The sequence below is a fragment of the Aspergillus japonicus genome (assembly GCF_003184785.1).
Source record: "Aspergillus japonicus CBS 114.51 unplaced genomic scaffold BO86scaffold_1, whole genome shotgun sequence".
Lineage (NCBI taxonomy): Eukaryota > Fungi > Ascomycota > Eurotiomycetes > Eurotiales > Aspergillaceae > Aspergillus > Aspergillus japonicus.
This window is the reverse complement of record NW_020291638.1, coordinates 249,523-277,293: the sequence shown is the minus strand read 5'-3', so window position 1 is coordinate 277,293 and position 27,771 is coordinate 249,523. Positions and strand designations below refer to the sequence as shown.

The 27,771-nt window shown below is 57.0% G+C and overlaps 10 protein-coding genes and 1 non-coding gene across 11 annotated transcripts; 4 read left to right on the top strand and 7 right to left on the bottom strand.

Annotated features, from left to right (window-relative positions):
• Positions 1-265: 265 nt before the first annotated feature.
• On the bottom strand, positions 266-2,155 carry BO86DRAFT_394139 (uncharacterized protein; the record flags this gene model as incomplete). Its single annotated transcript, XM_025673170.1, has 8 exons — positions 266-469; positions 557-667; positions 777-1,172; positions 1,286-1,569; positions 1,672-1,814; positions 1,884-1,906; positions 1,977-2,029; positions 2,092-2,155. 8 exons carry the CDS (start codon positions 2,153-2,155, stop codon positions 266-268), a joined length of 1,278 nt encoding a protein of 425 aa, XP_025533232.1.
• A 1,604-nt stretch (positions 2,156-3,759) lies between these two features.
• Positions 3,760-5,842, top strand: BO86DRAFT_1368 (putative flavin containing polyamine oxidase). The gene is made up of 6 exons (XM_025666151.1): positions 3,760-3,967; positions 4,019-4,049; positions 4,101-4,238; positions 4,292-4,342; positions 4,394-4,646; positions 4,714-5,842. The coding sequence occupies exons 1-6, from the start codon at positions 3,855-3,857 to the stop codon at positions 5,721-5,723; spliced, it is 1,596 nt and encodes a 531-aa protein (XP_025533231.1). The 5' UTR covers positions 3,760-3,854; the 3' UTR covers positions 5,724-5,842.
• A 196-nt stretch (positions 5,843-6,038) lies between these two features.
• BO86DRAFT_394137 (uncharacterized protein) lies at positions 6,039-6,401 on the bottom strand (the record flags this gene model as incomplete). The annotated part of the gene is made up of 1 exon (XM_025673169.1): positions 6,039-6,401. The coding sequence occupies one exon, from the start codon at positions 6,399-6,401 to the stop codon at positions 6,039-6,041; it is 363 nt and encodes a 120-aa protein (XP_025533230.1).
• A 441-nt stretch (positions 6,402-6,842) lies between these two features.
• On the bottom strand, positions 6,843-10,265 carry BO86DRAFT_351037 (NRPS-like enzyme; the record flags this gene model as incomplete). Its single annotated transcript, XM_025669409.1, has 3 exons — positions 6,843-7,387; positions 7,490-9,928; positions 9,984-10,265. The coding sequence occupies 3 exons, from the start codon at positions 10,263-10,265 to the stop codon at positions 6,998-7,000; spliced, it is 3,111 nt and encodes a 1,036-aa protein (XP_025533229.1). The 3' UTR covers positions 6,843-6,997.
• A 2,359-nt stretch (positions 10,266-12,624) lies between these two features.
• BO86DRAFT_444350 (six-hairpin glycosidase) lies at positions 12,625-14,825 on the bottom strand. Its single transcript, XM_025676374.1, has one exon. The coding sequence runs from the start codon at positions 14,758-14,760 to the stop codon at positions 12,709-12,711; it is 2,052 nt and encodes a 683-aa protein (XP_025533228.1). The 5' UTR covers positions 14,761-14,825; the 3' UTR covers positions 12,625-12,708.
• Positions 14,826-15,254: 429 nt separating this feature from the next.
• On the bottom strand, positions 15,255-15,340 carry BO86DRAFT_t1. The gene has a single exon. It is a non-coding gene; the product is annotated as a tRNA-Val (tRNA).
• Positions 15,341-16,426: 1,086 nt separating this feature from the next.
• BO86DRAFT_351030 (P-loop containing nucleoside triphosphate hydrolase protein) lies at positions 16,427-20,984 on the top strand (the record flags this gene model as incomplete). The annotated part of the gene is made up of 2 exons (XM_025669408.1): positions 16,427-19,132; positions 19,182-20,984. 2 exons carry the CDS (start codon positions 16,427-16,429, stop codon positions 20,982-20,984), a joined length of 4,509 nt encoding a protein of 1,502 aa, XP_025533227.1.
• Positions 20,985-21,629: 645 nt separating this feature from the next.
• On the top strand, positions 21,630-22,501 carry BO86DRAFT_300481 (putative short-chain dehydrogenase/oxidoreductase; the record flags this gene model as incomplete). Its single annotated transcript, XM_025667460.1, has 2 exons — positions 21,630-21,827; positions 21,887-22,501. 2 exons carry the CDS (start codon positions 21,630-21,632, stop codon positions 22,499-22,501), a joined length of 813 nt encoding a protein of 270 aa, XP_025533226.1.
• A 162-nt stretch (positions 22,502-22,663) lies between these two features.
• Positions 22,664-23,854, bottom strand: BO86DRAFT_414484 (Zn(II)2Cys6 transcription factor domain-containing protein; the record flags this gene model as incomplete). Its single annotated transcript, XM_025674846.1, has 1 exon — positions 22,664-23,854. One exon carries the CDS (start codon positions 23,852-23,854, stop codon positions 22,664-22,666), a length of 1,191 nt encoding a protein of 396 aa, XP_025533225.1.
• Positions 23,855-24,101: 247 nt separating this feature from the next.
• Positions 24,102-25,193, bottom strand: BO86DRAFT_384482 (sugar phosphate isomerase/epimerase family protein). The gene has a single exon (XM_025670897.1). The coding sequence runs from the start codon at positions 25,166-25,168 to the stop codon at positions 24,152-24,154; it is 1,017 nt and encodes a 338-aa protein (XP_025533224.1). The 5' UTR covers positions 25,169-25,193; the 3' UTR covers positions 24,102-24,151.
• A 724-nt stretch (positions 25,194-25,917) lies between these two features.
• On the top strand, positions 25,918-27,232 carry BO86DRAFT_351022 (pepsin-like aspartic protease; the record flags this gene model as incomplete). Its single annotated transcript, XM_025669407.1, has 4 exons — positions 25,918-26,010; positions 26,064-26,188; positions 26,246-26,787; positions 26,850-27,232. The coding sequence occupies 4 exons, from the start codon at positions 25,918-25,920 to the stop codon at positions 27,230-27,232; spliced, it is 1,143 nt and encodes a 380-aa protein (XP_025533223.1).
• Between the last annotated feature and the right edge of the window lie 539 nt (positions 27,233-27,771).

The following is a 27,771-nucleotide window of genomic DNA, read 5'->3' as shown; positions in this document are numbered from 1 at the left end:
ACCAGTAGCTGGTTGCTCCTCAGCATTCGACCCAAGCTACTCGCTAGCTTCCGATTCAGCATTTGTCTCATCATGTGTCTCTGAATGACTGCTATCTAAATTAGCTATTGCGCTATATTTTTACATCTTATTAATCATAACTCATTATACATCATGTCAGACCGGACACATCGTAATATAACCCAGCATATGAGTTTTCAATCGGCAATCATCAGTCATCACCTCGTCGCCCCCATACGTAACCCTTCCGAGGCATTCCGCATCCTCACACCGTCTCCACCCTCTGTGGCACCGGCCTTTTCCTGGTTCTTCGCTTTGCAGGCCGGAAATAATGCCACCAAGCCCAGACCGCCATGGTGGCGAGGGTCAGAGGGATCGTCACGGCCCAGTACAGCCAGAACGAGCCCGCCATGAACCAGGTGTGTTCGTCGCCGTCGGTGAAGTTGAAGAAGTTCGTTCCGAAGAGGCCCTGCGCCGTCAGCCGTCAGCCGTCAGCTCCTAAACAACTCCCCTTCTGGACAACAATGTAAAAGGAAAAAGACAAAAACACACGTACCGACACAAACGTCCCCGGCAGATAGACCATACTCACCACGGCGATGGTCTTCATCACCGCCGAGTCGGATTTGGTGTCGTGCCCGAACTGCTGGGAGACGAGGTTGAAGCCCTAGCGTTTGCTTTCTGGTTAGCCGCATAACCCGTGCAAAGATACACCAATGATCATGGTTGGGAGGGGGGGGGGGGAAGGACATAAGTGATGGGGAAAGGCGACGCACGAGATTGATCTCATTGTGCAACCGCTCCGTGAGCGAGCGGCTGCGCGTGTGCAGCGCATGCAGCTGCTTGGCGAGGGCGCGGAGGGCGCGTTCGGTCTGGAGGGTGGAGGGGTGCGTGCTTGGGGCTGAAACACAGGTATTGTGGGTGTGGGGGTGGGTGTAGCTGTGATGGTGGTGGTGGTGGTGATGGTGTGACGGGGCGTTGGAGCTGGGAGTCGTCCCTGCTGCTGCTGCTCCTGGGGCATACAACCCCGCCGACCGGATCTGCTCCCGCACCAGACTCTCCACGGTATGCTGCGCCACCTCGAGGGTCTCGTTGGCGTGGAAGATGTGCCGCGCGATGTCGTGCAGGTGCGGGAAGAAATCCGGCGTCAGGGCCGTGGGGTTCAGTCGGGCCTGGTTCTAGCTTTAGTATGAGATCAAGTGGGTTTTGGAGCGCCGTTTCGAGGCATGCATGGTATGCGTGGAGTGTAGGAAGGCACCAGGTGGCTTCTGCGGTAGCTGCTCACCTTCTCAATGTCCCGCACCAGATCCCGTAGCCCCCAGATCGACCGGTCGTATTCCGGGATCAGCGCCGTCGCGAACGCCGCGTGCCAGGCGTACGGGTCGTGGGCGCGCTGGCGCGCTGGCGGGAGGAAGGCCTTCAGGAACGTGCGCGGCGGCAGGGGCAGATCGATGCAGTAGACGGTTTGCTGGCGGGTGCGCGGGTCCCAGTCCATGTAGCAGGTGGCTTGCGTCCAGTGGTATTTGTGAGGTTCGATCACACGTTTGATTTTGAAGGTGGACCATGATCCTTTACTTCGGTGTTATTTTTGGTGGTGGTGGGAAGGGAATAGTACATAAGAAAGGGGGGCGGGGTTATGGCTGAGGGGAAGCGGATGGCTGGCTGGCTTACTGTGCTGGATGAATTGGCCGGCCTCGTTGGGGATATCCTCGCAGTCGAAGGAGCCGTTCAGGTCTTCGGTGATGATGGGTTGGAAGCGGGCGGGGAAGAGGGGCAGGTGTGAGGGTGTGTCGAGGGTCGTGGTTGAGGTGAATCTATTTTCTTGATGTTAGGGTTTGGGATATGCACGAAGAGCGAAAATGTTCGAAGGGAGAGATGAATACATCACTGTCGAGTAGCGTGGGGTCTATTAAAGATGTTAGGATTGTTTGCCTGTTGGGAATTCTCAATTGCGCTGTGTGGAGGGCGGGTGTGACCTCTGCATTGAACTCCAGCAACGAAATGCGCCGTTCCACCCAGTCATCTGTCTCTGCGACTGGGTCAGCCAGGCTTGAATCGACAACAAGCAAAGAACAGGACAGGACAACTCACCGCATTCCTCGAAAATCCTCGTCTCCGGTCGGTCGGTCGACGAGCTGGTGCGGAGTTTCTCCATTGCGCACGGAGGGTTGCAGGCACACCCAGAACTAGTCGCCCATCGCGAGGCTGGTGATGGTCTGGTCTCTTCTTATACACAGAAAGGCTCGATGGCCAGCCTCCTGCAGACTAGGCCAGCCTTGTTGGCGGCGCAGTTAGCCGCCATGAGTCGAATCCCCAGAAAACATGAAGTCCAATCGTGGCGCCAAGCCGAGGCCTTGCTGTCGGGCTTCGGCGAGGATGCGCCCGCCCGCGGGCGGCCTGTGCTGCGTGTGCTGTGTGTGTTCTGGCGCTGTCTGTCATCTCGCATGGGGCTGTGGGCCAGCCCTGTCAAGGATATCTGGACTGTTCGGGCTCATGGAGATGGGAGGCGTGGGATTATGCTGGTTGTTGATTGTTGATTGTTGATTGTTGATTGTTGCCTGCTGATTGATGTGGATTGCATTGTTTGACCGGGGTGTGAGGTGTGGGACAATCACAGCCTCGTCAATGAGGTGGTGGTGGTGGCTGTTCCACATCCCAGTAGATAATTTGGACAATATGATTGCAGGAGATAAATGTCTCTGTGTTTAGTGCTTGCAGCTGACTTCTTCATTGCCACTATCCTACTGTTTTCGTCGCAACGACACTACAATTCTACGTGAACCGTGGGACAGGCGGGCGCACTCCCCGCTTTATCAAGTGTGGAGTCGACGAGCGACGGGTGATGTCAGTACGATGTATGAGTAGTGGTGCAGAGGAACAAGAAAAGAACTTGGAGAAAAAAAGGAAGTAAAGAAACAAAAGAAAAGAAAAGAAAAAAGAAAAGAAAAAAGGAAGAGGAAAAGAGCGCATAGCTCATCCAAGAGAAGAGAAAAAGAAAACAGATCGAACCCTATGATCGGAACAAGCAACAACACTCCGGCGATAACCACAGATTACGTAGATTGACCCTCGCTGATAAGAATGGGCCGATTGGAGACATCTTCCGAGGCCAGCTCTTATCAGCAATCAGCTAGAGACTAGAGTAATTAATCAAATTCTCAGGAACGGGAAAGAAAGACGCATTTCCCCTGGACGGGACAAAGAGGGAGCAGCTTGCGAGGCAAAGAGGAAGAAAAGCTGGCAAGCTGAACTCGGCTGGGTTTGCCCTGGTTTGAGGCGGGGAAAATTGGTGAGCAGTGAGACTAGTGGTGATGATCGCCGAGGTTCTTGCAGCTGGACGGAGGACTGTACCTGCTGCGGACTGTAGAGAGCCCGAGAATATGAGCTCACTGAAGATGCAGACTGCAGAAATGCAATCTGATGCCTCTCCTCCTGGCTGCTATCTCAATCGGTGTCTTTTCCGCTTCAGGGGCTTCCCCCTCATCCTCATCCTCATCTTCACCACTGACTGACCATTGAATCCCCCTCTCCCCACAACCCACAACCCAAATCTGCCAAGTCCAAGCGTATCTTCAATGCTCCAATCCGTGGTTCTTCCCGGACCCGCTTGGACTTGCCCGAATATGCTTAGAACCCCGATAAGCAAGTGTGATAAGTTGACCATCCCCGTCGGTGGAGCTCTGCAGCCCGTGTTGAGCTTCTGCAGCTTTGGGTAGGTCGATGAACCCGCTGGCTCACCGGAGCTATCGAATCAGCATGCTATAAAGTGGGAGATTTCCCAGTTTCTGTCTCTCTCTCTCTCTCTCTCTCTCTCTCTCAGCTGCCCCTCACCCTCTGCCTTTCTCCTTCGCACCATGCGATCTTTCCTGCTGGCCCTTCTCGGGGCGTGGGCTGTCCAGCCCACCGCTGCCCATGTGGCTCATGCTCGTGATCAGGGCCAATGCAAGCAGACCACCGTCGCTATTCTGTAAGTCCCTCTCGCTGCAGTGCAGAAGAAGAATGTCCCTGACAGGTGTAGTGGTGGTGGTATGGCTGGCATTGCTGCTGCGGTAGGTGTCGAATAATCAGACAATTATTCGAAGAGTAGCTGACTCTAACAGCAAGCGCTGCACAATGCCTCAATGGACGACTTCCTGATTCTCGAGTACAACGACCGCATTGGAGGACGGGCGTGGCACCAGCCTTTCGGCAAGAAGAAGGACGGCAAGCCGTATATCATCGAGAATGGTTGCAATTGGGTAGGTCGGACCGCTGTGCTATGTCTTGTCGAAGACCTCGCTGACTCGTGCAGGTGCAAGGCCTTGGAAGCCCCGGAGGCCCGCAGAATCCCGTCTGGACATTGGTGAGTGGTCAGCAGTCTCCAGCACCGTGCGCACGAAGCTCACCGTCGCAGGCCCAAGTGTACAATCTCTCGACCACCTACTCCAACTACAGCAACCTGTCGACCTACAACCACAACGGCTACAGCGATTACTCCTACCTGCTGGACGAGTACGACGATGCCTACGACATCGCCAACGCCAACGCGGGCGTTATCCTGACGGACAACCTGCAGGATTCCACGGCGCAGACCGGTCTGGCCATGGCCGGATGGCGCCCGAAGGTGACGGACATGGAGGCGCAGGCGGTGGATTGGTGGTCTTGGGGTAAGCCGACCCCCAAAATGAGGTCTAACAATCTCCCTCTGGCGACTCCCACTAACGCCCACCGCAGACTTCGAAGACGCGTACACTCCCGCCGACAGCTCCTTCGTCTTCGGCTGCGCGGGCAGCAACCTGACGGTCAACGGCTTCAGCGACGAAGACAACTTCGTGACCGACCAGCGGGGATTCAGCACGATCATCGAGGGGATGGCGTCGACCTTCCTGCGGCGCAACGACAGCCGGCTGCACCTCAACACGCAGGTCACCAACATCACCTACACCGACACGGGGGTGACGATCACCACGGCGGCCGGCGACTGCTACCAGGCGGCGTACGCGATCACCACGTTCTCGCTGGGGGTGCTGCAGCAATCGGACGCGGTGACCTTCTCGCCGGCGCTGCCGCAATGGAAGCAGGAGTCCATCCAAGCCTTCACGATGGCGACCTACACGAAGATCTTCTTCCAGTTCAACGAGACCTTCTGGCCCGCGGACACACAGTACCTGCTGTACGCCGACCCGGTCACCCGCGGCTGGTACCCGATCTGGCAATCCCTCAGCACGCCCGGCTTCTTCGAGGACAGCGGGATCATCTTCGTGACCGTGACGCAGGAATTCGCCCACCGCGCCGAGCGCCAGTCGGACGAGCAGACCAAGCAGGAGGCGCTGGCCGTGCTGCGCGCCATGTTCCCCAACGTCACGGTCCCGGACCCCATCGCCTTCCACTACCCGCGCTGGACGACTGAGCCCTGGTCGTTCGGGACCTACTCCAACTGGCCGCCCGCCGTGACGCTGGAGATGCACGAGAACCTGCGCGCCAACGTGGACCGCGTGTGGTTCGCCGGCGAGGCCACCAGCGCCGGCTACTTTGGGTACCTGCACGGGGCGTGGTTCGAGGGCCGCGCCGCGGCGCAGGAGGTTGGCCGCCTGTTGCGCGGCAAGTGTCTGGCCGGCAACTACACGGGCAGCTGCCAGGGCCGCAAGCGGTACGAGGTGCTGCATGGCACGAGTCCGTTGGCGGATTATACGGCGGTGGACGGGTGGACGGCGAACAGTTTCTATGACTTCAATGATGATTAGTCGCTGTTGCGGCCACCACCGTGGAGATAAAGGGTTGATAGGAGGGTGTATATAGGTAACTTACCGGGGTGGAGTGTATTTAGTAGCGGGTGTATATTGTGCACATAGTGACACGGTTCAATTGCACAAGTAGTTGTTATTGTATGCTGCATCACATCAAGCTTCATGACCTTCATAACATGACTATATCCCCGTCCTCTCGTGTATCAACAATCACCCCAACTCTCCTGGAAGCTCATCACATCAACAAACCCCCACACTCCCTAATTTCCCCCTTGAATCCCGAGTGCCCCACTGATAGAGACCGAGGACAAATCACCACTGACACCAATTCACCTCCAGACTCACATTCGCCGTCGTCAGGTACGCCCCCTGCGCGGTGTCGTAGCACGGCTCGACGACCTCCTTGAACGCATCCAGGCACTCCTCCATGCCCCCGAACACGCCCGTCTTGGCCACCCGGCCGCGCTCCACGTGGCTGGCGTTGTTGCTGATCCACTTGTCCCAGTCCCCGTAGTTGACGTTCCACCGGTAGTTGCAGTACTGCAGCGACCAGAAGTTCTTGATCGACAGCTTCGACAGGCAGTTGGTGCCTTCGCTGGTCGGCGCGCCCGAGTAGCAGGTTGTTGTGGCCGCGGCCGTGGAGATCAGGGGGAGGAGGATGGCTGTGAGCTTCATCTTTGTTTCTGGTGGGGGGGGGGGGGTTGGGGTTGGGGTTTGGTTCTGGGGGGTGGGAGGGAGCCCGGATGAGGGGATGAATGGAGGGAGACTGACTTTTTTGAGGAGGGTTTGTTTCGTTGAAGCTTGGGAGGGACGATTGGTTTGGAGTGAAGGGCAGATGGGCTGGGGAATGTGGCCTTTATATACCCCTTTCTTTGGGGTTGTGTTCGACGAACGTTGTTGTGGTTGTTGTGGTTGTCGTCGTCTGGATGCAAGGAAGGGGATTCTGCCAGGGACGAAGGCAAAATGCCAAAATACTGGGATGGATCTTCGTTTTGACTTTGCTCATATCGCTTATGTACGTGCGACGTAAGACTAAGGTGCGGAGTATAACTCTCTCTGGTAAAAACAAAGATATGCATTCTATGCTATGCGAAGTCTATAACCCATGCTAAAATTAACCCCCAAGCAAGAAGCGCCGGCCGCAGATATGCATGCATGTGTTAGACACGCACCAACCCCCCAACTTGACTTTCCCCCAAATACTGCTCTGTCTCTCCCTCCCTTGCGCATTCTCTCCGCCAACCACCAAGTAAAACTCACGCAAGGAAGAATCAAAAGGCCCACTGCTCCAACCAATTCCCCATCAACTCCCCCGTCACGCCCCCCAACCTCGCCATCGTCTCGCTCCCCTGCCTCGTCCGCTCCACCGCAATCTCCGCCGACAGCACGCTCCCACTCAGCCCCCGGTAGAAATCCAGCAGCTTCAGCGCCGGCTTCGCGCGGACCTCCTCCTCGCTGGGCGAGGGGATGCGCTCCAGCTCGTGGAGCCAGTCCGCGAAGCCCACCGCCTGCACGTGGGGGTATTTGGCCTGGATGGCGGGCACGAGGTCGGCCCAGGCGGTCTTGGTCGGGTTGACGAGGTGGTAGACGCGGTGCGGGGTGTGGGATTGTTCGCCGCGGCGGGTGTGCGTGAGTTCGGTGGTGATGGTGGCGAGGGTGTCCTATGGTTTCGGGGATTGTATTAGCTCTCTGGTTCTCTCGTTGGGGGGGGGGTGCTTCTTCCTTCATGTGTCGGCGGGAGATAAAGCAGGGGCAGTACTCACCACAGGCACCCAATCGACCGCATACCCGCCCAGATCCCTCGGCACCTTGCCCAGGGCCACGCTCGTCTTGACCAGGTTGGGCACCCACTCGTCCACATTCCACTTCCCTTGCCGGGTGGTCGGCCCCCCGATCTGGCCCACCCGGAGCACGGTGGTCGGGATCCCCGCGCGCTGGGCCGCCGCCCAGCACAGCCGCTCGCTCACGAACTTCGACTCCCCGTAGCCCTGCGCCAGCACCGCGCCCACATCCTCGACCGGCGCCTCGGGCACCACGCTGCCCATCTGCGACGTCCAGCTCCCGATCGTGCTGACGCTGGACACGAACGCCAGGTGCGCGCGGTGCGCGCTCGCGTGACTGAACTGCAAGAACTCGAGCACGCCCCGCAGGTGCGGGTCCTCGAACGACTCCAGCGGGTGGTTGAAGTTGACCTTCCACGCGTTGTGGATGATCAGGTCCACGGAGGATAGGAGCGAGGTGTAGGTTGGGTCTGGGAGGCCGAAGTGCGCGGCGCCGAAGGCGACGGTTAGGAATTCCGCACGGTGGGGGTCGGTGAGGAGGGCTGGATCCAGACCCTTGGTCGTGAAGCTCTCGCGTTGGCGGTCCGCGGCCGTGGCGCTGCGGTTGAAGCAGTAGACTTTCGCGATGCGGGGGTCCGTCAGCAGACGGTGGAGGAGGTAGGTGCCCAGGGAGCCGGTGGAGCCGGTCAGGATGACGGTGGACTTTTCGGGGAGGGAGGAGGGCAGTGGCTTGTGGGGAGGTAGTTGGGAGCTGTATTTCTCGATCATGTTGGCGATGCGCTCGGCGCGGGAGATGGTCGTCGTGCGGGTTTGGCCGTGCACGAGGTCGACCAGGTACTGTCCCAGCTGGGCGACGGTCGGGTGGGCGTAGATCTGCTGCTGGTTGATTGCGACGGGGGTGTCGGTGACGCGGTTGGCGACGGCCGTCTGCAGCGTCCGCGCCAGCTGGATGGTCTGTAGTGAGTCCAGCCCGGCGGCGTAGAGGTCCTCGTCGTCCTTCAGGTCGGCGCGGGCGAGCAGCTCGGCGACGAGGCTGCGCACGTACTCGCATAGGTGCGTTAGGTCCAGTGTGTGCGGCAGCTGGGGCACGCCGGCCGCCTCGGCCGCTGCTGCGGCCGCGTAGATGGCCTCGATTTCCTCCGCGTAGTCACTGTTGACGGCGCGACGCTTCGTCGTGCCCTTGGGAGTCACCTGGAACGGCTTCGCGGGCGAGGCCAGCCGGATCTTGTTCTTCGACACCCGTCCGTACTTGGGCACCGTCTCGTTGGCCCGCTCCACCGTGGGCCAGATGGCCTCGACGAACGCCTTGTCGTCGGCGACGGGCTGGGTGGGCTCGATCAGCAGCGCCGTCTGGAAGCGGCTCTGGCCGATGACCAGGGCGTGCTTGACGCGCGGGTGGCCCTCGACCGTCTTCTCCAGCGTCACCGGGTTGAGCTTCTCGCCGTTGCTCAGGACGAGAACGTCATCCTTGCGGCCGTGGTACTTCCACAGGTTGGACCGCTCGGGGTGTTGCACGAAGAGGTCGTTGGTGTGGTATTCGTTGAGATCGGGGAAGGTGTGGAAGATACCGTGGATGCGCCGACTGTCGGCGCGCCGGGGGATCACCAGCTCGTACAAGCCATCCCCCTGCGGCTGCATCTCGACGCCGTAAGCCGGGTTCCACTCGAAGTAGCCCCAGACCTTCTCGCCTTGCGGCACCAAGGAGCTGATGAGCCCCATCTCGCTGGATCCGATCACGGTGATGACCTTGATGTCCTGCTCAAGCAGATCGCCCACTTCCGGGGAAAGCGGCGCGCCCGCGAAGTAGACGGCTTCCAGAGTGCGGAGGGCGGCGCGCGCGTCGGCGGAATGGCTCATATCCTCCAGGATCGACGGCGGCAGCAGGATGGCGGTGGGGTGTGTGGCTTGGATCACGTCGACAATGATGTCCACCGACAGGGGCTTATCGGGACACATGACGAATGGGATCTCGTGGAACAGAGCTTCGGTGAAGGCGATGAGGCCCATCAGGTGGAACAACGGCGTCGTCGACATCACCAGCTGTCCCGGTTGGAGATCGTGGAACAACGAGGACTGGCGGCCTTCAGGGCGCGAGAGATAAGCGCCCATGTCCATAGTTGCGAGGAAGCCGTGGGTGAGAGGCACGGGCTTAGGCATGCCCGTTGTCCCGGAGCTGTGGATGATAATGGCCACCTCATCCTCTGCTTCTTCGTATGTCTTCTCGAAGGGGTAGGGGGAACTTTCGGCATCGAGGAATTCACTCAGAGCGGGAACCTCGAAGATTTGGGTCTCAGGCTGAGCAGTTCGGATCTCCGACACGCGGCGCTGCTTATCAGCAGTGTAGAAGAATTTCTGGCACTTGGTGACGGTGAGGATGTGCTTGTAGGCGTCGTCCGAAAGACGGGTGGAAGGAAGAAGAGGCTGGTCTGGGTTAGTGCTGGCCTCAGGTGACTGAGTATGGGGGTTGAAGTCTTACCTGATAGCCAGTCTTCTGAGAGGCCAGGATGAAGACCAAGTACCGCACATCGTTCGCGGCCATATACGCAATGGTCTCGGGCTGTGTGGCTCGGCCGATGCGAGTCTCGATCCAGCGAGCGCAGGCATCAACGGCACGGGCGAGGCCCGCAAAGCTCAACTCCTGGTAGCCATCGGACACTTCAGAGCCCTTGGGGATGAGACCAACGAGCTCCGACGGTGATGAGCGCGCGCGGTGGTCGACGATCGCGGGCCAAAGTCTTTCACCAGGCTGGTCAGACATGAGTAAATCGTATAGGGCTGAGCTGGTTGGTTCTGGGAGAGATGGATTTAGCACGAAAAAGCAGGTCAAGAGATATTAGAAACTTTAGAACAGATGAAGGCAGTGGGATTCAAGCTGTGTATAAGATGAGCCAGATCTGCGAGGGCGACGAGGGTATTTGTAGGCAACGAGTATGGCCGTGGAGGCCAGGAGGCCATTCTCGACCGATGCCGCCATCCGATAGCAATGGAGCATATCCAACGGCATCTCGACACAGGCGCAATTGTGCTCAGTGATCGGCGGTGGAGCCTGACAGGGGAATCAGTCTCAGGACAGCATGCAGAGACCCCTTGCTACATGCTATCGTCATTCTGCAGATGTCGATATAGACTTGGATGATAATGGCGCATCGAAATTGGCATCAACGCCACGCCGGCTGATTTCCACGGATGAGTCGTGCCCAGACGCGGGCCGGATGCTTGGCCATGGGAAGTCCCAGGTCCAGGTCCAGGTACATCAAACCTAAGCGACGATGATGGCGCGAAGGAAGTACAAGCTTCAAGATGGAAGCATCCTTCCACCAAGTGCCGAGTGCCGCAGCCGAGGATCCATGGTGGTGAGTGATGTCAACTTCACCGGGCACATAGACAGGCGACAGCCACTGACGCGCATGATCGAGGAGATGGAATGATCGGGAACCCGACCGAGGGCGAGAGTTGACCGAGACGAGACCGGTCGGAGTGGGTCATTTTGTTGGTTGAAAGTTGGCAGAAGGTGAAGATGAAGCCAAACAAAAGAGGGAAAACGGATGTCGGCACGGGAGGCGGTGGAGTGGCAGCATTAAAGTGAGCAATAGTGCAGCCTCATCCGTGCATAGCGGAGGGTCTTGCCGGAGAGGGTATGGGGAGGGGAATGCTTATTTGGGGGATTTGCGAGAGAATAAGGCAATATGAGAGGGAAATCATGCAGAAAGCAGGAATCGGAGAGAGATAGGAGCATCCTACCGGTAGGGGTTTAGTGGGCAGTTGAATTACCCTGAATGGCATGCATTCATGCATGCATCAATAAGATGATCCATCAATAACAGCCATTGTTGTGGTGTTCCGGCCCCGCCCACTTGGCCTGGTTGGGAAATCTCGGGATCTGCTGTGAGACATGGATTTCTAAACCACTAACCATGTCCACCACTTTGTTCTATCTTAATTCGTGGTTGCCTGGCCCTTCTTACCAATGTTTTCCTGTATACTCTGCCTGTAGTTAGTTGGATTTACGGAAGATTAACATGGCAATTCAAATTGCTCCTTCTCCATAAGAGCTGCCCCGTCGGGTGATATATATCTCTGCTGAACATCCACCCCACCCAGTTATCTTCCAACTTATAGCCTCTATTGTACGAGGTTGGTACTTGTGTACCTATAACCTAGCAAGAAGAGAAGGATGCTTACCATACTATCGTCTTCATATATTGCATGTTTTTAACTTCCTGTCGGCTTCAAGTCGCATCAATGTGTAGAAGGGATTAGAGGCATCCGCAACAAAACAGAAAAGGAAAGACAAAGACAACAAATATAACACCGAAATCATTTTGTTTATCTGTAGCCAAAGAATTCTCAGTATGGAAGAGCAATACAGGATTCAACCACCAAGCCATCTCAAGACTGTCGGGACATAGTAGCAGGAACGCTGGTTAAATCATATTACTCCAAGAACCTGGCAAGGCAGCCAGAAACAAACAAGGCGCATGCTTGCCTCAATTGTAGTAAAGAGATATTGCACTCTTTCCATTGTCATGAGGGCAGTCTCCTTGGTGAATGTCAATCATCTAACCAGGCCGTTTCAAACTAGTGCACTCGGATACAACGATATATGCGTCATTGCAAGACACCCGCCACACATGCAACCCCCAAAGTCGACCTACAACCACGTCAACCCATTCTCGTTGTCCCCTCCATCAAGATGCTTTTACTTCGGCTAGTCGAGCGTCACTTTTCCAATGAAGTACTGTAGACAGCTGATTGGAGCTGGAGGTGTTGCCGTATTCCGCGGAAAACTCCTTGGATCTCTGTTCCGCCCCGCCTTGCCAGTAACATTCAAGCATCTCCGCCGATGATGTCACGGTACGAAGGGCCAGTGGTACATTTCTTCGACCAGCTGTATCCTGACATCCAGAACCCATTCTCATGTCACATCGTCATGGGCCAGTTATCTCTATCCTGGGGCGGGGCCGTGGATGATGATGGGCTGGTTGGGAGTATTTCGCACTTGAAAGGCCGATAAGTGATGCTGCAGGGAAAGGCGTGGAGGTATAGTGTGAGCTCAGACCAAAACACAATGAATTTGTACAACTAATAACAACATTCGTACACGAGAAGAACTAACTGAGGAGAACAACAAGCTCAGCAGAAATGGGAATCATTCCCCGAGTTCATCGTGGACTGTACTCGCAACATACACTTGGCCACAATCAACTGCTGAAGACCTTCCACTCGACCAGCCGCACCTTCTCCCCCTTCGTCGGCGTAAACACCAGCCTCACCTGGCTTGTCTGCGCCGTCTGCCACGAGGCATGCGTGATCCCGTTCGCCAGCGGCTTGTCATACGTGGCGTTCGACACCGCCGTCCACGAGTCTCCATCGAGCCGCTCGATCCGGTACGACGAGGGCACCGCATACCCCTGGGTGGCATTCGCGAAAAAGGCGAGCTCCGCGCGCCCGGTCTGCGTCGCACTGCCGAAGTCGATCTGGTACCAGATCTCCGTGCCGTTGCCGGCGGGACTGTCCCACCCGTTGGCCACGTCGGTCTCCGGGTAGAACCAGACTCGGCCGTCGATGGCGGCGTGCACATCGTCGGCATCCGCCCCCGCGACCGAGACACTGCCCGCCGGGTACTCCGTGGTGGTCCCCAGCTGGACGGAGACGGCGATGGGCCGGTCGACGGTGGGCGGCGCCGCGCGGGTGATGTTGGCCGTCAGGCGCGTCAGCTTCGACGCGCTGGCGACCGTTTTGCCGTCCACCTCGACGTAGAGCCCGGCCTTGCCGTAGTGGCTGCCCGTGGCGTCCCACTGCACGGCGACCTCGTGGCCGTGGTAGAGGATGCGCTCCGCCCGGAAGTAGGAGACGGTCCCGCTGTCGGCCTGCGGGTTGACCTCGAGGACGTTATCGGCGCGGGGCCGCAGCCCGACGAACCCGGACAGGATGACATCGACGAACCCGGAGTGGAAGTAGTGCGGCGAGCGCGTCAGCCCCACGATCGGACTGCCGGTGTCGGCGTAGTAGTCTTCTTCCACGTCGAGGATGCCGCCTCGGGCCGGGTTGTAGTGCAGCCGGGCGTATTGCAGCAGGATCTGCGTGTAGTCGGCTTGGTTGATGACCCCCGTGCCGGCGGACTTGGGGTAGTGGTCGAGGAGATTGGCCAGCGCCGTGAGCACCTGGGTCGTCTGGTATGGCCAGGCCGGGCCGTTCCACTGGCACTCCGGGTGGGTGCCTTCGTAGCGATACTGCACCATGTAGTACTGGTAGCTGGGCTCGTTGGTGCGCAGCCCGTGCGTCCCGGCTAGCTTGTCCGAGTCCAGGACGTGGCTCCAGGCTGCGGCGTAGGTGGCGTTGTCGTCGGGGAGGTCATGCGCCCAGGGCACGTAGCCAACGAGCTCTCGGCCGCGGATGAAGTCCCAGTAGGTGACGTACTCGTTGTTCACCTCGTAGCGGTCGATGAAGTGGGAGAACGTGCTGTTCCAGAGGTCGGCCTGAACGAGGCGTTGGAGCGTGTCAGCGTAGGCGTTGTATTGGTCTGCCACCGCGGTGTCACCCGTCAGCTCGGCCAGCTGAGCGATCGCGCGCGCGTTGGCATATTGGTAGCTGTTGATGCTGGGACGGAAAGAGTATCCTCCAGTGAAGCCGTCCGTGCCGTTGGTCGCGTCGATGCTGGAGATGGTGTACTCGGTGGCGTCGGTCAAGGGTTGGATCCAGTACAAGCCCTTCGAGGAATCGTAGCCGCCAACCCCGAGGGTCGTCGAGTTCCAACCCTGGAAGAAGGATTGCATGGCCGAGAGATGGGATGTAGCGTCGTCGGCGACGCCGTCCACCAGATACACCTGCCACACCCCATCGGCGAGGGACTCGGAGAACTGGTTCTGGATTCCGTTGGGGCCGAACAGGAAATTGCCATAGTCGCTGGTGAAGCGACGGTCCCGCGACCAGCGCCCTTCGCGCAGGTGGAAGTTGGAGGCATCAATCAGGAGTGCCCACGGGCTCTTTTGCCAGCTCACGTCGTTGAGAAACTCGGTGGTCAGGTAGCCTTCGGCGCCCAGGTCACGCTGGTGGGCGCGGAAGACCCCCCAGCGATAATAGTAGACATCTTGGAGCACGGTCTGGTCGGTCTCGAAGAGGGGAATGCGGTCACGATACCAGGGGGCATCGTTGCCAAAGTACTTGGAGGTGATGGTGTTGACGTTCAACGCGGTAGCTGGCACGAAGCCAGCAGCCAAGGCAAGGGAGAGAGCTGTACTGAGGGTCAACATCTCGGTGAGTGCTACATCTTCCACTTCAATTCAAGTTGAGATGAGGATCCTCCGCTTAAATGTCGCCCCGCAGGAGTTGTGCCCCTGGAACGGCTGGTGCTGGTACTCCGGTGGAGAGGGTGGAGAGAGACATGATGAGCCTGGGGTATCCGGAGAATTTCCTGATTGGAGTAATTGAATGGAAATTCAGGCACCAGCGGGGTTGCAGAATCGCCATGGCTGAAGACAAGAAGATTTAATCGTCTTTCGTGCGGGGAAAGCACCAATCCTGAATCGCTGAAGATATTGCTTGGCAGGGGGGGGCTGTCTCAGTCATGCCATCAGTGCTGGCCTTGAAAAATGGGATGATGATGAGATTCGCTTGAGTGAGGGGTGCAGATGGTTGGGGGATCCGATAGAAATGCCACATCTGTCGATCCGGATGCAGTGGATGTCTTGTCTTGAATTGAAGCGGAGAGGAGCAGTCAGGGGGTAAAAACATGAGACAAAAAGGATAGTCACGCCCGGGATCGAACCGGGAACCTTCTCGGGTCGTTCAGCGGATGTGAACGAGAAATCATAACCATTAGACCACGTGACTGTTTCTTGTTGTTTGACCTCTCCGATTGTTGTTTCTATAGCATCTTCTCTACTCCTCTATTTCCTCCCTCCTCCAGCCTTCCCCAGTTCTCAAAACATAGTTCACATCACAGATTGGTTCCCAGGCCTACTTCCTCGAGACATCATGTATATTTACTCTGAGCTATTGTCTCATGCTTCTCAAAGTATCCCATTACAAAAGTTGTGTCTTCCTATCGCCTCGACATGCGGATCCCTAACATCTATATATCCTACGTACATTAATCCGAGACTTGGAGAAGTCAAATCGGCAACTGGAGTACACTTGAATCTCAAGAATCGGCTGATAGTCTACCCTCAACCGTGCTCCAAATTTAGAGTTAGGCATCAGTTAATTCAAATCGAACAGGTCGGTCGCGAGGTTGGTGACTGACCAGGAAGAGCCTCGTCGATTGCGATGCTCAAGCCGCCGCATTGAAGTACAGTACGTACCATACAACACCCGCCAATCAAGTGTGTGTTACGAATACTCAACATGACCAGAGTATCGGAGGGGAATTACTGTTCGTTGCAAAAACCTCTCCAGATTTGCTGCTATTCTGGTATTCTTTTGTTACCCAAAGCCATCGGGGAGTATATCCGACCGAGTGCACGAATACTGCAGAACTGGACCACATCCCGAGAAAGCAACGAAGGCCGAGTTTCCAGACTCAGCTACAGGCCCAGGGATGATCCTGCTATCGCCGAGAGAGACGAATGCCATCAGATAAGATCAGAATGTCTTGTAAAGATCGTCTAGCCGAATGGGAGGGTGGATTGCGATGCACGAGAACGAGACCAACCGAGTTAGGGCAAGACGGCCGAGGAGTGGAGGAACTGATGAAAGAGTATACGTCAGCCACTCCTGAGTTTTCTCTGCTCCGAATTCACCCCCCAGTCCCCATATTTGATTAATCTGGCAGCCTGATCTGGATTGTGGTGTGTCTTGAATCCCCACAGCTTTAGCTCAAAGCACTGAACTTCTATCTGTCCTCTGCACTGCATTGAATGCAGCAAGAATGCACTCTCGGGCCCTGAGCTGCCCTGCTGTGCGGGACGAAAGACAAAAATGGCCCTGCTCGTGCTTCACGTGATCGGCTTCGGCCTCTCGGCGATTGTGGGCGGACGCGCCGCCATCCTTCTCGCCCTGCGGTATCGGCACAACGGACATCGCCTGTCGCTCCCAATCCAAGACCCCACGCAAACCGGCGGCTATCAAGACAAAGATGGCCATGCTACTCCGGATTCCATTCGGGCCTTTTCCGACAAGGCACCTTGCGCTGTTCTGCTTATCGCGACTGCCATCGGGGTCTGCTTGTCGGGAGTCGAGATCGTCGTCCGTGCTATCACCTCAAATCCTGCCTTGACCTGGGTACTATGGCTGCGCATTGCTGCATGGGTAATGCTCGTGATCAACCTGTCATTTCTGACGGTGGAGAGGGAATGTACGACTCGCTTTATGCATGGCTGCTGGGCCAGTGTCGGTTGTCTGGCTATGCTGGCCATGCTTGCCAGCGAGGGATATCGCTATCATGAGGCCAATGAGCTCTCTGCTTTACAAAGGCTGTTTCTGCTAGGGCAGATATGCGCTGCGCTCGGTGCCTGCATCGCGGCTGCTTCTATCCCGCGTCGTCCGGACGTCTACCGCAATGATACCCTGGTGGATCGCAAATCATCGACTTCCCTCCTCAAAAGACTATCGTTTAGCTGGGTACAGGTTTCATTGCCTCCTGGTCAGAAACATCTTAAGGTCCACGAGGTACCCGAATTAGAATACTCCAACCGAACGTCAAATCTTTCCGGTCTTATGCGCGAGGCTCGCGCAACCTACCCATCCGGCACAAGCCTGTGGAAAATCCTCTGCATCTGCCATCGCAAAGCTCTAGCTTTTCAGCTCTGCCTGACTCTGGTCCATGCAGTTGTATCTTTTGCGCCTCAGTATGCCATCCTCAATATCTTGCAGCGACTCGAGAATGATCCAAATGACTCGTGGTTATGGCTACCAATCATCGGACTCGGCGCATCACTCATTTTCTCGGCGCTGCTTGAGAACTGGAATTATTACCATTCGTCTAACCGTATCGCTGTGCGGCTCCAGGAGCAGCTCTCAGCAGCTATTTATGATAAGGTTCTGAGTGGCAAAACAGCTCGGAGCGCACCGGTCGCAATGAGCAACGACGAGGATGAGCAAAGTACCATGAATCTCGTGGCCGTTGATGCGAAAAGGGTAGCCGACTTTTCTGCCCTTGGCTTTATGCTCTGCGACGCGCCGCTCAGAATCATAATCGCAGCCATCTCGATCGGTCGCTTACTGGGAGGGCGAAGTCTTGCTGCCGGTGCGGTGGTCTTTCTACTCGTCACCGCAGGAAACGTACACGCAGTATACAAGTATGCTGGCACACAGAAGGATCTCCTGAGATCCCGTGACAAGAAGATGGCAACCATAATTGAAGTATTGCAAGGTATCCGCCAGGTCAAGATGTCTGCATTGGAGGACAAGTGGGAGGGTTGCATCAACGGCTTGCGCGACAAGGAGCTGGAAAGCCAATGGCAGGTCTATATCTGGGAGCTGTTGATGTTCGTCACTTACAACGTTGCCCCTGTTCTGGTATCTGCCGCATGCTTGGGCACATATGCGGTCTTCCACGAAGGGATGCCTGCTTCCATTGCCTTTACTTCCATCTCTCTTCTCGGTGCCCTGACTACACCACTGGCTGTCCTTCCGCAGATCCTGCGAAGTGCCACAAGCGCGCAAGTAAGCCTTCGACGGATCGAGAGGTTTCTATGCTCTCCTGACCAGTGTCTCCAAGTACAACCGGCGGATGGCGTGGTCTTGGACCAAGCGACGCTTTCCTGGACGAATCGCCGCCTTCGCGGGGCCTTCAAACTGGACGATCTCACACTCCTGTTCCCCTCGGGTGCGTTAAGCGTTGTGACTGGCCCATCGGGCTCCGGTAAAAGTCTCATTCTCGCGGCTATTCTCAACGAATGCGAATTTCTTTCCGGCCAATTGCGGAGACCGCAATCTTCGGCTATCGCCTTCGTATCCCAGGAACCCTGTATTCGCAGCGGCACTGTTCGGGACAATATCCTCTTCGGCAGCCCGTTTGACCAAGACCGCTATCAGAGCGCGGTTTCCGCGTGCGCTCTGGATCGCGATTTGGAGCTGATGGACATGAAGGACAAGACCGAGATGGGTCCGCAAGGTAGCAACCTGAGCGGGGGACAACTATGGCGTGTTTCCCTGGCACGCGCGCTCTACTCCGGTGCCGAGATTCTTGTGCTCGATGATATCTTCAGTTCGATCGATGCGCAGACCGCACAGCATTTGTACGAGCATGCGCTCATGGGAAGCCTTGCCCAGGGCCGGACGCGTATACTGGCGACGTACCACCTCGAGCTGTGCCTCCCCGGTGCCGATTACGTCGTTGCTCTAGATAGGTCAGGGCTGCGATATGCCGGACCTCGGAAGAACTTGAAAGAGATGGGCATCTTTAATGATATGCCTTCGGCCGCGATGCGCGAACAGAAGCCTTTACTTTCGAGGAATTCGCAAGACATCGGCGGCTGTCTACCTGAAGAGGCGCCTTGGGGTGGCACTCTGTTACCTTCAGAGCAAGAGCAGACTTTTGGGGAAGACCAAGGTCAGGTTGATGCTGCGAGGATCAGCAAATGGCAGATCCGCCGAAGGATCTTCAAGCTCTCGGGCGCTGGCTATCGCTGCATGGTTCTCCTAGGGTTGTATCTGTTATACAGCGGGCTGGGCGTAGGACGAGTGAGTTATACCTCTCTGTTTGGCTTATGATTGTGACTGACATGAATAGGGTCTTTGGATGATGGTCTGGAGTAACAACAGCGGTAAATCCGCGGGGGAGATCGAAGAATCTTTGGAGATGAAATCCACGGCGGTGACAAGTGACGTGCGATGGTTCCTTTCTATCTATCTGACTCTTGCAATTGTCTCGTGCTTGGTCACTGTGGCACGGAGCTTCCTGGCCATACGGATTGTGCTACAGATGTCTCGACGACTCTTCCATCGCTTCCTCGATTCGATCCTTCGTGCACCTCTACAATGGCTTGACAAGCTTCCCACCGGCAATATGCTAAACAATTTCTCCACCGATTTCAGCTTGATCGATTCGCGACTCGGCTATGATCTCAACTACGCCCTCGGGCTCGTTGTCGACCTTCTTGTTATCGTACTAGCAGCATCGATTGTGAATGTCTGGCTCAACCTTCTGTCACTCGGCTCGCTTCTTCTTGCCACATACTACGGGCGCAAATTCATCAGGAAGATCCGCGCTGTCAAGGAGTTGGAAAGCCGCATGCGAAGCCCCATCCTCAATCATCTGTGCGCAACAGTGGATGGTATCATGACCATCCGCGCCTACCGACAACAAGAGACCTACCGCGATGAGATGCATGCGCATATCGATCGCCACTGCCGCGCCTCATGGACCTTGTGGCTCTTAACCCGTTGGATATCCATGCGAGCCAGCACGATCGGCGCCATCTTCACTACCCTAGGCTCGGCACTGGTCCTCGGCACGAACGGCGTCACCGCCGCGACGGCGGGATTCGCCATCACCTTCATCATGCGCTACAGCGCGATCATGTCCCAAGCCATCCGGCAGTACGCCAATCTGGAGATCTCGCTGAACAGCGTCGAGCGAGTCGCGGCATCCCTGGACACCCCGAAGGAGAAATACGACAGCCCCACTCCAGTGGCAGCGTCGTGGCCCACGGAGGGCCGGCTGGATGTATCCGAGCTGACCGTGTGCTACACCCCCGACCTCCCGCCCGTGCTATCGAACCTCACCTTCTCCATCCCACCGAACACCCGCGTAGGGGTCGTGGGCCGCACGGGGGCCGGCAAGTCCTCCCTGGCCATGGCGCTGTTCCGATTCCTCGAAGCCCAAGAGGGCAGTGTCCGCGTCGACGGCGTCGACATCAGCACGATCCCACTCCATGACCTCCGCTCGCGTCTGGCCATCGTGCCCCAGGACCCCGTCCTCTTCTCGGGAACGATCAAGTCAAACCTCGATCCTTTCAACGAATACTCCAACCGGGACCTCTTCACCGCTCTCCAGCGCGTGCACTGGACCATCCCGGACACCCTTCTCCCTCCAGCCCTCTCGACAGCCCACCGCGACGACCCCGAGGTCCCCGATGACAGCGACAGCGACATCCCCCTCGAATCCCTCCAGCCGCACGCGCACCTCCCCCGCAACGTCCTCAACACCAAGGTCTCCGGGCGCGGCGGCAATTTCTCCCAGGGCCAGCGCCAAACCCTGTGCCTGGCGCGGGCCATCCTGCGGCGTCCGAAGATCCTGGTGCTGGACGAGGCCACTTCGGCCATCGACAAGACCACGGACGCGGTGATCCAGGCCTTGATCCGGGCGGAGTTTGGCCGGAATTACTCCTCGGTGCTGGTGATTGCCCACCGCCTGCGCACGATCGTGGACTTCGATCGGGTGCTGGTGCTGGATGAGGGACGGATTGTTGAGGACGGGTCTCCAAAGGAGCTGATTGCTAGTCCGGAGGGGGTGTTCCGGGGTCTGGTGGAGAGCAGCGTTGATCGTGAGGAGTTGATGGAGGTTATTGCCCGGGCAGGCATGAGAGCTTAGTTGGACGAGCATTCATGCTAAGGTGGGCTAACGATGGCTCTCGCAAGGCCTAGAATCTTCGAAATCACTCATGCAAGCAGGGTAGGGGGGAGTCAGCGTACCCCTGAAGAAGGCCTCCAATCGACCCATCACCGACGCAATCATGCACACGATGTCACGGAGGAGGCGATGTCGAGACCCCCCCCCCTTATCTCCGGATACCTCCGTTTCCACCTCCGCACCAAAAAACCCGACCTGACAAATCATCGAATTGATAAACAAGAACATCTCGAAACCTCAATTCTCCCCCTTTCCGAACTCTTCCAATGCTAGCCCTGGCAAATCGTGCAGAATAAAAAAAGCTTAGTGGTTCCAACGCAACGTCTCGGGAAGCGAACCGACCCTGAAGATTGGATGCATTTCCCGATTGGGTCTAGTCTCCGCGCGGATATCTTGGCTGGGGTCCGACCGGATTAGGATTAGTCTCCGTTGCAGCTTGACTTACGCCATCCGAGCCCTTCTTTCTCCTCCAGACGATAAATACCGGGCTTGCTGCCGGTTTCGAAGGCTTGTCAATCAGTCAATCAATCAATCAAGCTTGTCTTGTGTTCTATTGCTCTTCCTATCACTACTACTATCCCCTCTTTACTTTCAAAAAACACCACCATGTCTTTCCCCTACCAGAAGGTCCTCGTCATCGGCGCCACCTCCGGCATCGGCAAATCCCTAGCCACCAAGCTGGTTGAGAATGGCATCCGCGTGGTGGTCGCCGGCCGCCGCAAGGAGAACCTGGATGCGTTCGTCGCCCAGCACGGCAGCGACAAAGTCGACTCCGCCGTGTTCGACGTGATGCAGCTCGAGAAGGTAGGAGGAGCCCTCACACCCGAAGCAACACACCACCACTAAACCTTGGCACCCCAAAGATCCCCGAGTTCGCCGCCAGCATCACGACCGCCCACCCAGACCTGGACTGCGTCTTCGTGAACAGCGGCATCCAGCGACCGTTCGATTTCGCGCGCCCGGAGACCGTGGACCTGGACATCTTCGACCAGGAGCTGATCACCAACTACACGTCGGCGGTGCGGCTGACCAAGGCGTTCCTGCCGCACCTGCAGCAGCAGCCGCGCCAGACGGCGCTGGTCTACACAACCTCGCAGATGGCGCTGGTGCCCATGATGCGGTGCCCGAACTACGGCGCCTCCAAGGCGGCACTGCACCACTTCATCCTGGCGCTGCGCACGCAGCTGAGCGAGAGCGCCCAGGGCGACGTCCGCGTGCTGGAGATCTACCCGCCCGCCGTGCAGACGGAGCTGCACGACGCCAAGCACCAGCCCGACCTCAAGGACGGCCACCTCATCGGCATGCCGCTGCAGGAGTTCGTCGACGAGGTCTGGGCCCGTCTGGACAAGGGGGAGGACCAGATCCCCGTCGGCTCCGCCGCCGACATCTTCCAGGCCTTCGAGGTCAAGCGCCAGGAGCTGTACAAGGGGATGACCGAGTTGTTGTCGGGTCTGTTGAAGCAGTTCCTGCGCGAGTAAGCACTTGCTGAATCGGATGAAGTCAGTCTATGATGGATGAAATGTGATGTTCTTTTTGTGTTGCATATAGAAATAGAGATTTGAATTGTTTTGTTAAAGCTTCTATGACGTACCTTGCCCGCTTAAATCATGTGGTTTTGTTCATGTTCCGTAAAAAAGGACTCACACCTCCACGACCAAGGAAGCAGGAGGCGGCGTAGGAAACCCCCTAGCGACATCCGCGACCCGCTTCCCGCGACAAGCCGCGAGGATCAAGCCCGCAAACGCCCCAATCCCATGCACCTGCCCTTGCTCCAACATGCCCGAGTAGCCGTGCAACGAGACCATGGCCCCCTCACTGGACCCCCACAGCTCGTTCCCTGCCCCAAACCCAGTATCGATCCCCGGCTCCTCGTCCGCAGCGTCCCACAGCCCCGTGCGCACGTCGAACGGCAACGCGTCCACGAACGGCGTGCGCACGGAGTAGTTCCGCGTCCGCAGCGAGTACACGCTGCGCAGCATGAACCCGACGATAATGGTGCGGCGCACGCTCTCGGCGAACAGCCACGCGCGGCGCGGGCTGAGCGTCGCCGGCAGCTGCACGGGCGCCTGCACCCACAGCCGATGCCCGAGGTTCAGGAGCATCTCGCTGATGGATTCCTGGTATTCGGTGTCCTGCTGGTGGGTTGCGGTCGGGTCGGACGGATCGAGGGGCGGGGACAGGAGGAGGATGCACTGGATGAGGAGGAGGGCTTGGGCGCTGGCGAGCAGGTCGGGGAAGGTGGAGGCGCGCGCGAGGTGGCGGTGCAGGGACCGGGATTTCTGGTGCAGCAGGGACTGGATCTCTTTGCGCTGGTGGTGGCTGGGACTGAAGAGGGAGGTGGAGTAGTGTTTACACAGGCTGTAGATGTCTTGCAGGGGTGGGGGTGGGGTGGAGGCGCTCGGCCAGAGGTCCGGGTGGATGAAGTGGGTTTTGAGAGAGGAGGCGAAGGTGAGGGGGTACTGGCGCATGCCGGAGATGAGGAAGGAGATTACGGTGGGCGAGTAGCCTTTGGTGATCTCCAGGGGGGGCAGGGGTGGGGGGATCGTTGGGGTGGTGGTGGTGTATGGCCTTGGTTTGCGGGGACGGGAAATGTTGGCTTGTGTGATCGAGGAGGAGGGAGTGGTAGTGTGAACAAGACTGCGTGCTTTGGCGAGGCTAGTGGTGGAAGAGGAGGCGTTGACTGTCAACGGCATGTTGACGTACTCGCAGTCAATCCGACGGGCCTGGCAGCGGCTGCAGCGCGGCCAGCGCTGGTCGCAGCGCCGTTTGCCACGGGCGCAGGCTTGGCAGGATCGGCGCAGTGTGGGTGGTTTGGGGGCCTCAATGACCATTGTGATGGAGCTAGGAGATGACAGGGGAGCGACAAGAGGTTGAGTAGTCTGATAGGAGTGCAGTGCAGTGGTGTGGTGTGAGAAGGGAGGCGAGGAGGGAGAAAGAGAGAGAGGTCGGAGATGAAGCATTCCGGTGACGCGGCCGAAACTCATAGAACCGAGTCACGTGCCCTATTTCCGCAGTGCACGGCCGAAGCTGCCTATTCAGGACAGGCGAGCGACGAACAAGCTCTTTACTATGGAGAAATTCATGCATCTAACTCATTTAACATTGAACGCTAGAAGAGACGTCCGCCTCTAATAATGTGCCTTGATGGGCCCCTCTTTAGTCTTTCCCGATAGTCGCTGCTGGATCTTCTCCCATGACACTCTTGCCCGTCTGGCTGCATCCTCCGGCTTGTGCTCCACGTCGCGCATCCGCCAGTCAAACACCTCCATCGAAACCCAACCTTCGAATCCCTTATCCACAACCCACGTCTTGACGGTCTCTAAGATAGGGAGATAACCACCCAGCTCCGCCTCCATTGGAAAAGGTCTCGCATGCTTCGACCAGGTGAATTGAGGGGCTTCACCGTGCAGGTACCACGGGTGCGTCTCCGACAGCGGCGGGTCGAAGCGCTCCGCATCGGACAATTGCACATAGAAGATCTTCTCCAGCGGGCACTGCTCCCTGAACCGCTTCAGAGACGCTGTCAGATCCTGATCGCCCGTCGGGAGCTTGCCCGACCTGTCCACATTACTACCCCATAGCTTGGTATGCTCGTGGAAGTTATCGAGGCACAAGCCAAAGTTCGGACGGTCCACCGCGTTCACGATGTGAAGGGCAGTCTCCCATGTGGAACAGAAGATCCCCCACGAGAGGTACTCGTACGCAACGGAGATGACCGGCTCCTCGGCACGGGCGAGGTCTGCCAGTTGCTGTAGATCGGATACGACCACCTTCTCGTCCGTGCTGCCGTCCGCGTTGTAGTATGACGGGACTTGAAGGTAGGCTGCCCGGAGGGTACGCGCCAGCTGCAACCAGTGCTCAGCGGTAGCGAGTCGCTCGGACAAGGGCAAGCTGCCACCCTCAAAATTCTCGAAGGGCGCGAGGGAGATGATTTCGACTCGGTACTCAGCGCAGAGATCTCTTGTTACTTTGGCTGCTTCGTGGATGGAGATGTTGAGGTGTTGTGCAAAGTCGGCGAGATCGGAGTACACGACTTCGATGCCGGTAAAGCCGTGCCGTGCCGCAGCTAGGATCTTCTGGTCGAGGGTATGACTGGGATGCTGGCCCAAGGACTTGGAGCCGATGGCTTGCTTGTTTGTTAACATTGTGACCGGTGGGTAGGGAGTATATGACGATGGTTGGTTTCTGTTGTCCATGGGTGGTGGTGAGTAGCGTTTTTAAACCGAGCAATTTCCCCGCATCAACGGAACTGAGTTTCCGATGGGTTTACAAACCCGGACTTCAGATCTCTTGATGGTGATCAACCAATTGATGACGATTGATTATTGGTGACTCTTGCACTACGTGGTATCCACGCCGAGGATATGAAATTGCTTATGCTTTGCGAGTCTGCTGCCCTGAGGTGTCTACTCAAGTAGCTAGGGCTTACCCCACCTCAGGCCAGAAAGACGAACTCCGATTACGGGGCCAAACAAAGATTGTAAATACATCCTCTGACACTAACTTAACATCTAATTGAACTATCCCCAACACCAGTACGTCACTTCGAGCACCGACTCTTGTTACTTGAAGAAAGGGATGACAAGCACTCACTGATACCGTGCTTGACCGAGGTAAAGACTTAAGCAGAAGCAGGGCAGCGAAGTGGGTTCGCAAGGCACAGAAATAGAACAATGAGACAAGCGGTTTCAATTCCATTCTCAACAGAGTAGCTAATTTGTCCTTCAGGGTCTGGGATCTCCACCACCCGCCAATTGTCTCACATTATTCACGAAGACTTGGCATTGGGAACTCCGGGACTGCGGCCCCTGATGCCCTATTTAAAGGCAAGAAAAGATGTACACTTTCAAAAAGGCGTACCAAAATCCCAGCGCGGACGTACAAAGATATCAAGATGGACTTGCGATCCCTTCTCCTTGCACCCGTGCTGGCGACCGCCGCTGTAGGTAGTGTCATCGACCTCGATATCAAGGTCCGCAACGGCTACGTAAGTTCCTGCTCAGGTGATAAACACGTTTCCTGCTCCTGACCCTTATACAGAGAACCATTGAGGTAGACCTGGGAACACCCGGTGGCCCTTATGATCTGCTCTATGACACTGGCTCAACAGATCTCTGGGTGTTGGACGGCCAGTGTACCGACGCCACCTGTCCCAACGGGAGCGGGTATAGTTACACCCATTTAGCAATCCTTTGATTGTCGAAGCTCACACCGACTGCAAGATACCCCCGCCACAAGTACAACCTCACATCTACAGGCAGAAGCCTCGGTCTCAATGGGTCCATCGAGTACAGCGGAGGTACCGTTGAGGGCTACAGCGCGTCCGACATCCTCAGCCTCCCCGGAACCAACGTCTCCTATCGCCAATCTTTCCTCATCGCCACCGACAGCACCTGGGCTGCGCTGGGCGCCGACGGGTTTCTCGGTCTCGGCTCCTCGACGATCGCGATCAATAACGCGACCGCCCCCTTTGAGCAGATGATGCAGGACGGCCTGCTGGACCACCCCCGGTTCGCCATCTACGCGGGCAAGGGCGTCTCCACCACCTCCGACCCTAATCCTACGAACAACGGCGTCTTCACGCTGGGCGGAAGCCACGAGGACATCTACGCCGACGGCGAGCTGCAGTGGCTCCAGACCGAATCGCCCTTTGAAATCTTCAAGACGGGGCTGTACGGCATGCAGGGCCACAACACCACCAGCGACGGCAAGAACCAGTCCACTGAGCTGCTCAACTGGTACGGCACTGCCATTTTCGATACTGGTAAGAAGCACCCCCATGCAAGGGACAGGGACCTCAGCTGACCATCTGATCTCAATGTAAAGGAGCTTCAGCGATCGAGATCCCCGAACAGTACATCGATGAGGTCTACGCCATGACCCCGTTCAAGTACGCAGACCTCCTCAATGGGTACCGGCCCCTGTGTTCCGAGTTCAACCAGACCTGGTCGGTCTCCTTCACGATCGGCTTCTACGGCGAGGCGCCCACCTTCACCCTCACCGGGGACCAGTTGGCGGTGCCCGGCTACCAGGACGACGAGCACTGCTTCCCTCCGTTCAATGCTTGGAACAGCTTCAACACGATCTTCGGGCAGCATTGGATGCAGAACTTTTACATGGTGTATGATTTTGGGTCCTTCGAGCCCGAGTCCTATAACATCCGCTTGGGGATTGCGCCGTTGAAGAAGGAGTATCGTCATCGGGTTTGAGCCATCGTGTTTCGATGTGAAGATCAATAAGGATGAATGGAGGAGGTAGTCTTTCTCCACACGTATCACTGTGAAAGAATTTCGACATGTCGCGTAGGTTAGGAATCTACCTTGTCCTGAAATATACCAGAGACCTTTTCTTCAGCTCATGTTGATCGTTGACATAATCACCACTTCTATACTCTGAATATCGAGGAGATGACCGGGAAGCGGGAGATAGGGCTCATGAGACTCCAGCTTATGAACCATGACGTTGTTAAAAGTAGGGATTAGAGCCCAGGTGACATATGAAACGTGGATGGACTGGATGAGCCCCAGACCTCGCCCAGTATAGCTCATAAGCGCCGGTACGGAGACTCGCCGAGCCCGGCTCTCTTCTACTCTTTATCGCATTGGAAATACCCATCATCATCTTCTCCACCAAGGAACCTTTCATTATCCCATTCGAGATTCTCGCCTTTGCAAGATTCATAGCCTGAGGATTATTTGGGAGACAATCCATTTTCATATAAGAGACTAATGGCGTATGTAGTGAGGCT